Source organism: Anomaloglossus baeobatrachus, chromosome 4, assembly GCF_048569485.1.
Source record: "Anomaloglossus baeobatrachus isolate aAnoBae1 chromosome 4, aAnoBae1.hap1, whole genome shotgun sequence".
In the NCBI taxonomy this organism is placed as follows: domain Eukaryota; kingdom Metazoa; phylum Chordata; class Amphibia; order Anura; family Aromobatidae; genus Anomaloglossus; species Anomaloglossus baeobatrachus.
The window spans coordinates 452,337,247-452,350,026 of NC_134356.1; the positions used below are offsets into that span (position 1 = coordinate 452,337,247).

Below are 12,780 nucleotides of genomic sequence, written 5' to 3' on the forward strand. Positions count from 1 at the left end.
GAGGCAGAAGCTATACACCCAATTGTCAATTGTCTGGGTCTCCCAATGGAGCGACAAAGAAATAAAGAACCCCTATGTTTTGATGTTAAAAGGTTAATTTAGGGTTTTTGATGCACAATTTGAAAACTCAAAATATATATAATGTGACAGAAATATTTCAAAAAGGATGAGAATTCTTAAATGTCTGAGCATGCTTTTATTTCAGTAATTACTTGACAGCTCAAATAAAATTTAAAAAAAAAAAATATAAAAAAATGGAAATCTGTTTTTAAACTTAATTGGCATCATGTATCGATAACATATTTTCTACTAGAACTTACTGTATTTTTCGCATTATAAAACGCACTTTTGTTCACCCAAATTTTGAAGGGGGAGGAGAGGGGGGGAGGAAGGGAAGTGGGGGCGTATTATAATCCAAATATATGGATTATATACACTGCAGGGCCCAGGGGAGGTGGGGCAGCTCTGGAGGGGTGTTGGCGGCTGAGGCAGGCTGGTGGAGGCTGCAGGAGGTAGCGGGAGATCTGCTCCTGCTCATATAATATGCACTACCGATGTCCATCACCGTGGTGCTGAAACCGCACCATGGTGATGGGCTGGGGGAGCGGCGCATATTATATGTGCCTGCGCCCCGCTTTGATGGCACATGCCCCCCCTGTGTTACATATGGCCCCCATGCTGCTTCCCATCCTAAAATAAAAAGCTTTACTTACCGCCTCCAGCGCTGATCTCCCGGTGTCTCTCTGCTGCCGCTGTGATCAGGCACGCAGAGATGATGTAACTCTGCTGTGCCGATCACATGACTGGCACCGAGAAGCAGGAAGTGGAGGAGCTCAGCAGCATGGAGGGAGGATAGCGCTGGAGAAAGTAAGTAAAGAGTTTTTTATTTTACTATGGGCAGCAGCATGGGGGCCATATCAAACACAGGGTGAGGTGTGCCATCCATAGGGGGCAATGGGCAGCACAGGGGGACGTATGCCATCTATAGAGGGCCATGGGCAGCACAGGGGAACATGTGCCATCCATAGGAGACTTGTGCCAGCTGTAGGAGACATGTGCCATCTATAGGAGACCTGTGCCAGCAATAAGGGAAGTGTGTCAGCACAGGGGGACGTGTGCCATAAATAGGGGACGTGTGCCATCAATGGGGGGGGGGGGACGTGTGCCATCAATGGGGGGGGGGGGGGGAATGTGTGCCATCAATGGGGGGGGGACGTGTGCCATCAATGGGGGGGGGACGTGTGCCAGGAGAAGGGGGCTATATTCAATATAAGGGGGCCATATCCAGATTAAGGGGGCTAATTTTAGGATGGGGGGGCTATATACCCTATATGATTTGTTAGACGGACACTGGCATTATAAGACATTAAAAAAAAAATTCTCTTTTCCTTCACCAAATTTGGGGTGCGTCTTATAAAGCGAAAAATACGGTAGATTGGCAATTATCTTGTCCTGTGCGGATCACCCTCACTTCTTCCACATCTACACACTCCTTTTTAGTGCCCTATTTAACCCCAAATAAAAAGTACAGATTCTGCCCCCTTCCAGAGTGCTGCTAGATGACTTCTACATTTCCATTTGGACAGGAAAAGAAAAACAAAAACAAAAAAAAACCAAAACCATCCGAGTGTTGAAAATGGGGAAGAGCTATTTAACTTCACTTCCTCCACACTATAATAGGGACAAGAATCACAACCTCCCGTGATGCAGCTATGGAGGGAGACTTGAGAAAAATTCTCAAAAACTTGAAAATTTGAGATCAGTATATTCATAATGTGGTCATATGTTGACTGGCGAAACATTCACCACTTCATTTTTAAAAGAATAAAAACTTGTATATCTTTTCCAAGTTTAATTTATATAAAGTAGCACAGTTACAAAAATATTAAGATGGCTCCAAATATCTGTCACAAGTGCAACAGTGGGATTTTCATACAAAGTAAAAATCACTGTTTCCGTGATCAGTCTAAACATCCCCCATAGATCCCTGAGTTTACAAATGTACATATATACACAGTAGACAATATATCAAGTGTGCTGCAGTCTTCTCTGTATGCTTTTCAGCACAAGCTGTTGAAGACCAATAAAATGACAGTTTACCAGTTATTTTTGAGGTTCACTTTGGCAGTCTTCACATTTGAAATACTGAAAATAATGCTTGTAATAGAACAAGCCTTCACTTAAAAACATCACAAGTTTATAGGATATTTAGAAAACTTTCATAGAATAATGCTTCGAAAACCAGGACATATTCATCTGTTGAAGAGAACGTGTTTGAGAAGTACCAAGATTTTTTAGTTTACTTGTGAACTGTAATGCTATAAAGGTTGACAAATGACAAGATATCAAGTTCTTTATCTGCTAAGGTCTCTGGATGTTCTGCTTCCTAGTTTCCTTTCTTCTGGTGTCATTCTAGAAAAGAAAGGGTGTTTGAGGGCTTCATCCAGCGTAATCCTTAATGTGGGGCTATATTCCAGCATCCGTCGGAGTAGATCAAAAAACTGTGCGTGCTCAGGGGAATCTTCTTTCTTGTGTCTCTAACAAAAGGAACAGATGGAAATTAACATAAATGTTCTAAAAATAATAAAATATTGGTTCAAAAAAACCTTTACATATCTTTATAGATCATATACAGTGCCTTGAAAAAATATTTGGACTTTGAACTTTTTCACATTACTCCCACAAACTTAAAAGTATTCTATTTGGGATTTTCTGGGTTTTAACCCCTCTTGGATCAGTGTCAATCTTAAAAATGAAAATTGTATCCCATATACTGTATAAAGTATTGTTTTTTTTTCCATGTACAGCTGTCACCCTCGGGTATGTCACTCATTCCTCAGTGTCGTTAAAAAGTGGCACTGAGGAGTAAGAACCCTAAATGACTGCCGTTAAAGGGAACCTGTCACCACTTTGTTGGCGTATAAGATGCGGCCACCACCACCGGGCTGTTATATACAGCATTCCAACATGCTGTATATAAGAGCCCAGGCCGCTGTGAGAACATAAACACTTTATAATACTTACCTAACGGTCGCTCGGTTGGCTTGATTGGCGTCTCCGGTGTCGGCGCCGCCTCTTTTGCCCATTTTCCTCCTCCTTCTCTAGCCGCGGTGCATAACATGCCCTACGTCATCCACACTCGCCGGCATTCAGGTCCTGAGCAGGGCAGATCAAAAGTATTACAGTGCACCTGCGCAAGACCGGCGAGTGTGTATGACGTAGGACGCGTCATGCACACAGGAGTCAGTAGGAGGACGAAGATGGCAGAAAGAGGCGGCACCAGTCTACGGAGGCGCCCATGTGGCCAACCGAGCGACCGTTAAGTATTATAAAAAACACTATGTTCTCACAGTGGCCTGGGCTCTTATATACAGCATGTTAGAATGCTCTATATATAAAAGAGCCCGTTGGTGGTGACCGCAGCTTATACGCCAAAAAAGTGGTGACAAGTTCCCTTTAAAAGGCATATTGGTGGTTGTAAGGGGTTAAATAGAATCTTTTCGTGTACACTTTTGCTTTGCTTTTAAGCCTTTCATAGTGGTGTATTCATTTTTTGCAACTTGGTCTTAAATTAATGTTAGGAATATTACTTTTAGTTCGCAAAATAAATCTTGGTTGCAACCAATGGCCCACAATTTTGAGAGTATTTTGAAGTATGATATCCCATAGAAAATGTTAATTCTGAAAGGACACAGACAAATTTATTGGGGAGTACTACTTTATGCTAAGCACTGTAATTTTTTTAGTATGGGTGGTTACAAGTGCAGCACTACCAAACGTGTGAGGTTTTGTGGGTGATTGCATGGGTTTTTTTTTTTTTTTTTATTGCTGCAGATGGCATGGGCATGTGACTTGCCATGCCATTCATCAGATGTAACAGTACACCCGAATCTAGGATATCACCTGCAATCTGGATGTACAGTTATGTACATGTGAGGGAAGAGGGTTGCATTTGATGTTGAATTTGGAGAAATCACTTGTCATAATAGCTGTGTTATTTTAATTGGTCTTGCTCATTTTTAAATTTTTGTAAGTAATTGAAAATTTGTAAAAAAAAATATGTTGCCAATAAACAGACTTTGCACTGGTAGATGAATAATTTAGATTGCATATAATAAGCAACTGTGAGACTATAAACCAAGAGGAGTTTAAGTAGTGCAATCCTAACAAAACATCAAGAAATAAGTTACTACTTACCCTCAAAGGATGGCAGTTTTTATTGACGTATCGACCATCAACAGACGTCTCATCCCAGATTAATGACCCATTTTGGAAATATTTTTGTTTCCTTTCAATAGAACACAAAAAAAAAAAAAGAAAAGAAAAGAGAGTTAAAAACGGAACATATTCTATCACATCACTACTTCGTTTGGCATCAGTATGGTTTTGATTCTCTGCCGCCTTTCACTTCCGCATTGTGAGGCAATAGCTACGAATGACATTGTGCTATGTAACAAGTACCTGCCTGGGAAATTGTGGCCAGACATACATACAACATGACCAGCACAGGTCTATACAACATTGTCAGCGCCACACTTATTTGATCTATGCAGTTATAATGAAGTAATCTAAGGATGAACAAAAGAAAAAAAGAAAAGTCCCATGTAAGACAATAAATGTTAGCATAGTATCTACAATTGCAAACAAAGTAATGCTGCAAACAAAGATGCTGGTGTCTGGCTATGATCACATATTAGTAGGCGATATCAGCCAAAAATACGCTTGTCATGAAGGGGTTAAATAATTCTGGGGCTGCAGTAATCGGTAAAACTGGCATTTTTGGTGGAATTAGTAAAAACCAATTGTATATATTATATATTAGTTGGATTGAACTACATAAATTGTTCTAGTTTACAGGAATAATGTAGCATTGCACTAAAAGTAACCAGTTTGCTCTGATATAGATTGGTGAGTTGCAAACAGCACTTTGTAAATTTTGCTCATAAACCTAATTTGCAATGAACATTTATTAATTCTGACTGCACCTGTACATTTAATTTTACTTACTTTGTTTTGTATACCATGCGACGCGGTAATGGTCCAAGGACTTTCTCCATCATTACCAAGTGTTCGCGATTATCGTGCGTCTAGCCAAATAAATGATAATGAGCTTAGCTATTATATGCATATATTTAGAGAAATACACACATTTCTACAGATTGTAGTATCTACAGAAGGTTCATTCATGTCCAGGATGTGGCATGTTATAACTACAGAGTCACCACTTCAAAACATATGCACTTTCGAAGTGTTAAACCTTATTAAAGCACCACTCTAGTGTCTTTTTTTTTGGGGGGGGGGGGTAAGTGGTGTTTCTAATCCAAGTTCCCTGAGCTTAAACTTTTACTCGTACACTGGTGTCTTCACCTTTAATTGGCAACGCTCCAGTCCCATGGTGCCATCTTGCGACTGTGAATGGTGGTGGGTAAGTAAGTATAAGACTAGGCTCAGGGAACTTAGATTAAAAGCGCCACTCCAACCTTGCAGTAAAGAACAAAAACAAAAAAAAATGCTGGAGTGGTGTTTTAAATGAGGTTTTCGGAAATCTGTTGATAACACTACCATACACATACAGCATGTACTTGTATGTGATATCAGAATCAAAGAGATAGGTATGTGATGATGTAAACAAATGATTGCTCACACAGCAAGAGAATCTGTATTTAGATTTGATTTTATCTAACACATAATGACAGACATAAATTACCTGGAAGAGCGTAAATCCAGTGTAAAACTCGAACAAGATGCACCCCAGGCTCCACACATCACAGGCTTGAGCCCAGCCTAGCTCTGTAGTACAAGAAAAGAGAACACATTTCACATGTAACTTTTAAAACACAACCCTATTACAAGCCAATAGTGATGAGTGAAAGTGCTCTGCACTGCTCGATGGAGCATCGCAAGTGCTCAAGCTAATGCTCGAGTCCACACTAAGCATGTTTCGTGGCTGTTTTTCAGCCACACAACATGTGGGGGTTGCCTGCCAATCACAGTAATGCATACCTCCCAACTTTTAAAGAAGGAAAAGAGGGACAAAGTTTGCGGCGCGCGTAGCGCGCCGCGGCAAATTTTTAGGCCACGCCCCCTAACCACACCCATTTCACAGTCACGCCCATATCCACTCCCCATCCACACCCATTCAGCACAAACACGCAGGCAGCCGGCGGGCCTCCAGCACGGACACGCAGGCAGCCGGCGGGCCTCCAGCACGGACACGCAGGCAGCCGGCGGGCCTCCAGCACGGACACGCAGGCAGCCGGCGGGCCTCCAGCACGGACACGCAGGCAGCCGGCGGGCCTCCAGCACGGACACGCAGGCAGCCGGCGGGCCTCCAGCACGGACACGCAGGCAGCCGGCGGGCCTCCAGCACGGACACGCAGGCAGCCGGCGGGCCTCCAGCACGGACACGCAGGCAGCCGGCGGGCCTCCAGCACGGACACGCAGGCAGCCGGCGGGCCTCCAGCACGGACACGCAGGCAGCCGGCGGGCCTCCAGCACGGACACGCAGGCAGCCACAGTGAGGCGGCCGGTCGCCTTCACAGACAGGCGGCCGGCCGCCTTCACAGACAGGCGGCGGGCCGCCCGCACAGAGAGGCGGCCAGCCGCCCGCAGAGAGAGGCGGCCGGCCGCCCGCACAATGAGGCGGCGGGCCGCCCGCACAGACAGGCGGCGGGGGGCGCCCGCACAGACAGGCGGCGGGGGGCGCCCGCACAGACAGGCGGCAGGGGGGCGCCCGCACAGACAGGCGGCAGGGGGGCGCCCGCACAGACAGGCGGCAGGGGGGCGCCCGCACAGACAGGCGGCAGGGGGGCGCCCGCACAGACAGGCGGCAGGGGGGCGCCCGCACAGACAGGCGGCAGGGGGGCGCCCGCACAGACAGGCGGCAGGGGGGCGCCCGCACAGACAGGCGGCGGGGGGCGCCCGCACAGACAGGCGGCAGGGGGGCGCCCGCACAGACAGGCGGCAGGGGGGCGCCCGCACAGACAGGCGGCAGGGGGGCGCCCGCACAGACAGGCGGCAGGGGGGCGCCCGCACAGACAGGCGGCGGGGGGCGCCCGCACAGACAGGCGGCGGGGGGCGCCCGCACAGACAGGTGGCGGGCCGACCGCACAGACAGGCGGCCGGCCGGGGGTGAGGGGGGAGGGAGGGAAATCAGCGCTGGGGAGATTAGTTTACTGTACCAGCAGCAGCACAGGCAGCGCTCCTCTCTATGCCACGTCTACTAGGATGGTAGGAGGGAAAAGCAGGGAGGCGGAGAGAGAGTGGGTGGGCGGAGCCCGGGAGCCGGCCGTCCCGCCCGTGGCAACGGGACAAACAACGTAAAGCGTGAAAGTCCCGCTGTATCCGGGACGGTTGGGAGGTATGCAGCATGTTAGAATGTGTACATAAGATCCCGCTGGTGGTGGCCGCAGCTTATAGGCCCCAAATCTGGTGACAGGTTCCCTTTAAAGTGAACCTGTCAGGTGCAATATGCACTCAGAGCCAGGAGCAGTTCTGGGTACATATTGATAATCCCTGCCTAACCGTCCCTGTATACACTAGCATAGATAAAGAGATCAAGAACAAATATTTTTAAAGATCTTATATCTTATGCTAATGAGCGCGGGGACTAGTCACAAGGGCGTTACTTCACTTGGCTAGTCGGCTCGCATAGCATGTTAGCATGTTATTACGCCCCTGTGTGAGTACTAACACGCTATATGAGCCGACTAGCCAAGTGAAGTAACGCCCTTGGGACTAGTCCCCGCGCTAATTAGCATAAGATATAAGCTCTTTAAAAATACTTTTTCTATAGATGCCTTTATCTATGCTAGTGTATACAGGGACAGTTAGGGAGGGATTAGCAATATACACCCAGAACTGCTCCTGGCTCTGAGTGCAGATTGCACCTGATAGGTTCCCTTTAAAGGGAAACTGTCACCAGAAATTTAGCAAAAAAAATAAAAGATTCCCCTCTGCAGCTCCTGGGATGAATTCTGGAAAGGTTCCTGTTGCTATTGTGCCCCCTTTGAGACCTAAAATAATACTTTATGAAGTCTTACCTTTTTGTATGCAAATCTGTTTTTATGGTCACGGGGGCGGGCTGCCTGGCGTCCGTTATTCCCCCTCCTGCCGTTGTACGCCGTCCCCCATTGCTCATTTCCATACATGAGGACGCCTTCCTCATGTAACTGTCCTCCTGAAGTTTTGTGCATGCCCAGTGCCACTCTCGCGGGAGTGAGCACTGTGCAAAGTGTGAACGCTTTTGAGGTGATTGCGCAGGCGCGAGATTATGGGCGGCGCTGTGATTGTCATCAGCAGCGTCATCCAAGTACCCGCCCATAATCTCGTGCCCGCGCTTCTCACTCTGCCTCCACCGTTATGCGCAAGCACTGTCCATATGAACCATGTTACCTATTACCGTGGGCGCGAGATTATGGGCGGCGCTGTGATTGTCATCAGCAAAGTCATCCAAGTACCCGCCCATAATCTCGTGCCCGCGCTTCTCACTCTGCCTCCACCGTTATGCGCAAGCACTGGCCATATGAACCACGTTACCTATTACCGTGGGCGCGAGATTATGGGCGGCGCTGTGATTGTCATCAGCAAAGTCATCCAAGTACCCGCCCATAATCTCGTGCCTGCGCAATCACCTGAAAAAGCGTTCACATGCGCAAAACTTCGGGAGGACAGTTACATGAGGAAGGCGTCCTTGTGTATGTAAATGAGCAATGGGGGACAGCGTAAAGCGGCAGGAGGGGGAATAACGGACGCCAGACAGCCCGCCTCCGTGACCATAAAAACACATTTGCATACAAAAAGGTAAGACTTCATAAAGTATTTTTGTAGGTCTCAAAGGGGGCACAATAACAACAGGAACCTTTCTAGAAGCAGCCCAGGAGCTGCAGAGGGGAATCTTTTATTTTTATTGTGAAATTTCTGCTGACATGTTCCCTTTAACTGGTAGAGGAGCCAGGATAAAGCAGAGCTGAAGTTGTTGGGAAGCTAGGACCCAGCAGCTCTGCTCCACAGGCAGGAGACCACTGATCGGTAAGCTAATAGAAGCCTGCAGATGCCACTCTGCATAGGTTATTGTTGTCACTGCTATCTGCAGGAGATAAGTGCTGATTGCACGGTCTCCTCAGCTTCCTGACTCCCCGCGTGTCTGCAGCAGTGAGAAGCCGCACACGGGGAATCAGAGAACAGCTGCAGACAAACGCAGGCTCCGGGACTGGGGGGGGGGTCGGCTCTGGTGCAGGGGGGGGGGGGGGGCTCTGCTGCAGGGGGGGGGGGTCGCTCTGCTGCAGGGGGGTCGCTCTGCTGCAGGGGGTGATTCATACCTCAGCAGCAGTCACAGGAGTAGGTGCGCGCTCGGCTCTGTAATGAATAGTAGGGAGAAACAGCGAGGCGGGGCTACAGTGGGTGGAGCCGGGATAAACAGCCTCACGGGCGGGACCCGGGATCAAAGGCTCAGAAGAGGGACTGTCCCGCTGTATCCGGGACGGTTGGGAGGTATGGTAATGCCGTAGCCATGTTGGCTAGTGGCATTAATGTGGCTGGCTGGCCGTATCGCATCAGCTCTTATATGAGACCAGGGGGTGTGATGCTCGACACACTGCAATTTAGAGAGAGATGGTGTAAGAGAGACAGCTTAAAGAGTAGGCAGATAGGCAGGGTTTATAAAAAAAAAAAAAAACAAACAAAAAAAAAAACCCTCAAAGATAGTCACCGAATGAACGTCGCTAATCAAAAATTTCCCAACTAGAGCAGGCAAAAACCATCAATGAAGGAAATAGTGACCCAAACAAGTAGTAAAATCATAAATCATGATGATTTTACTACTTGTTTGGGTCACTATTTCCTTCATTTGTGTTTTTGCCTGCACTAGTTGGGAAATTTTTGATTAGCGATATAGGCAGGGTTGTATACTTCCACCCTTTAGTGCCACATAAAAGGCACTAAAGGGTGCTTTTTAGTCTGGTTTAATTTAAAAAGACAAAATTAAAAAACGGCATTGGGTCACCCCTATTTTTGATAATACCAGCTCACTGCTGTCTGGTATCAGGTTTTATCAAAATAAAAAAAAAAAAAAAAAAAAAAAAAAAAAAAAATTATGTCCTCACCCAAAATAACCTCTGGAGGGCGATAATGACGTGTGGCAACAATTGTGCTATGATATTCATGGTCAAAGGTAGCACTGCCAAAATCTACAACCCGGATGCTGGAATTTTTCACACATTTTTCTTCACAGTTCTATTAACACAGAGAAAAAGATTTAGATCATCTTAGTCTTTATTTCAGCAGTCTTTTTGCATTAGGCTAGCGTTTACATAACCTCGTCATACATTATTTTTTTAAATTGCAATATTCATATATGTTTTAATACAAATACACACAAAAGCACTCAAAAACAACAATTACTATTTAAAATCGAGTCATTATCTGCCATCGAATTTGGCCTTATTTTTATGGTAATGTAGTTCTATGAAAACTTGCTTTATACAATACAAGCACAAACTACCATGACAGCCATTTCCGCCCTTCTGTGAAACTCAGCCATTGCTGAGCGTTTCATAGTAAATATCTACACACACTGTGTGCAGAATTTTTAGGCAAGTTGTATTTTAGAGGATTTTTCTTATTATTCAACAACTATGTTCTCAATCAACCCAAAAGACTCAAATCTTAATATTTTTGGAAGTTGGAGTGTTTTTTTTTTTTAGATTTGGCTATTTTAGGAGGATAACGATTTGTGCAGGTAACTATTACTGTGCAGAATTATTAGATAACTTAATAAAAACCAAATATATTCCCATCTCACTTATTTATAACTGCACACAATTTAAAAATAAACATTTGACATACAAAAACAAAACCCAAAACAATGAGTGACCAATATAGCCACCTTTCTTTATGATGACACTCAACAGCCTACCATCCATAGATTCTGGCAGTTGCTTGATCTGTTTAAACACTAGAACTCCCAGAGAGGGGTCATTTAACATTTCTACCTTTACAACCCAGAGACAGGTAGAATGACCTGAAGGATTTTAGCTAACATCCTATAATCACCGTCTTTTGTTCTGTAATTAAGGCCATTACTGTTGCACCACAGGAGGTTGTTGTTTTCCATTGAGTTTAGCCATTTAGTTTCTAGTTAGTTCTATTCAGTTTGGACTAAGGGTGATTTGACCCTCTTTCGGGACTTGAGGGGGGAGTTCGAAATTTCTGGGACTTCTAGTGTTAAGATCAACATTGCATGCAGCAGCCACCACAGCCTCCCAGACACTGTTCCGAGAGGTGTACTGTTTTCCCTCCCTGTAGATCTCACATTTTATGAGGGACCACAGGTTCTCTATGGGGTTCAGATCAGGTGAACAAGGGGGCCATGTCATTATTTTTTCATCTTTTAGAGCTTTACTGGCCAGCCACGCTGTGGAGTAGTCGGATGCATGTGATGAAGCATTGTCCTGCATGAAAAGTAGGATTTTTGTGTACTCACCGTAAAATCTCTTTCTCTGAGTCTTCATTGGGGGACACAGGACCATGGGTTATGCTGCTGTCACTAGGAGGCTGACACTAAGTAAACATAAAAAGTTAGCTCCTCCCTAGCAGTATACACCCCGAGCCGGAGGCGGGCTCAGATCAGTTTGGTGCACAAGCAGTAGGAGTACCAGAATCACCATACATAAAACAAGTTGTAACTAAAATAATGCAGCCGTGCGAACAAGAGGTCTATGAACATAAGACCGCTGAAAATAGCAGGCAAATGCAATTAAACAACCAAAAAACCAAGCAGGGTGGGTGCGGTGTCCCCCTATGAAGACTCAGAGAAAGAGATTTTACGGTGAGTACACAAAAATCCTACTTTCTCTATCGTTTCATTGGGGGACACAGGACCATGGGACGTCCAAAAGCAGTCCCTGGGTGGGAATACCGAAGCCCGCAGATAGGAAGAAAACAACAACAACCTCCCTCGGCGGGCTTGTACTATAATTGAATGCCATAAATCTTAGAACAGAATGCGGCAACTCACTCCATGACGTGCAAAAGTATCCTTTATTCTGCGTTATTGCAGACAAAATACAGGAGCATGGGGAGAGAGGGAGTGCAGGGGACGGTGAGCGGACGACAGCCTGTTTCGCGCTGACACGCGCTTTGTCGAGTCCTAGAGAAAGCAACCAGCTGGTCGTCTTTAAGAGTCTTCCCAGCTGACGTGAGTGCTAGTTAAAAAGCAGCATCAGCCGCTGACATATACACACAATATCAACAAACTGCAATGACATTGGAACAGTATAACAGACCAGTATATGTGCATGATATCAACCATTGTCAATGTTAACCCATTATTACACATTTTCAAAAACGGAGGAGTAGGAATTTAGGAGACGTCCTCGTGCATAATAGGTGGAGGGACAGCAGTGGCACATGGCTTGAAAAAACTCCCATGAAGGGAAATTTCAAATGTGGAAATTGTAGGTTCTGTTCTTTCCATCTTATAGAAAAAAACACTACGTATGGGCAATGTCACCCTTAATGTAACAGATTTTATCTCGTGCAAAACAAAGAACGTGGTATATGTCATCTATTGCCCTTGTTTACGATATTACATCGGTAAAACCATCCGATGCTTATATGTGCGTTTTCGGGAGCATTTTAATTCTATTACCTCTGGTAAAGGGTCACCAAGGCTCATCCAACACATAAGGGAATGCCATGCGGGAAATCCCAAGTCCCTGAGATTTGCTGGTGTCTTGAGGGTGTCTCCGTCCGATACTGGGGGGGACACCCACAAGACAC

At 45.8% G+C, this 12,780-nt stretch overlaps 1 protein-coding gene across 2 annotated transcripts in view; it reads right to left on the bottom strand.

Moving 5' to 3' along the window:
• Positions 1-1,832: 1,832 nt before the first annotated feature.
• The window catches only part of CLK3 (CDC like kinase 3), an 82,520-nt gene continuing 71,572 nt past the window's right edge, over positions 1,833-12,780 (bottom strand). For both annotated transcript variants that reach the window (XM_075345615.1, XM_075345616.1), the window contains 5 exons: positions 10,104-10,233; positions 5,708-5,790; positions 5,008-5,087; positions 4,198-4,288; positions 1,833-2,537 (listed from right to left, as the gene is read on the bottom strand). In XM_075345615.1, the coding sequence (XP_075201730.1) occupies positions 2,355-2,537; positions 4,198-4,288; positions 5,008-5,087; positions 5,708-5,790; positions 10,104-10,233 (567 nt within the window). In that variant the 3' untranslated portion in view covers positions 1,833-2,354. The remainder of the gene's footprint in view (positions 2,538-4,197; positions 4,289-5,007; positions 5,088-5,707; positions 5,791-10,103; positions 10,234-12,780) is intronic.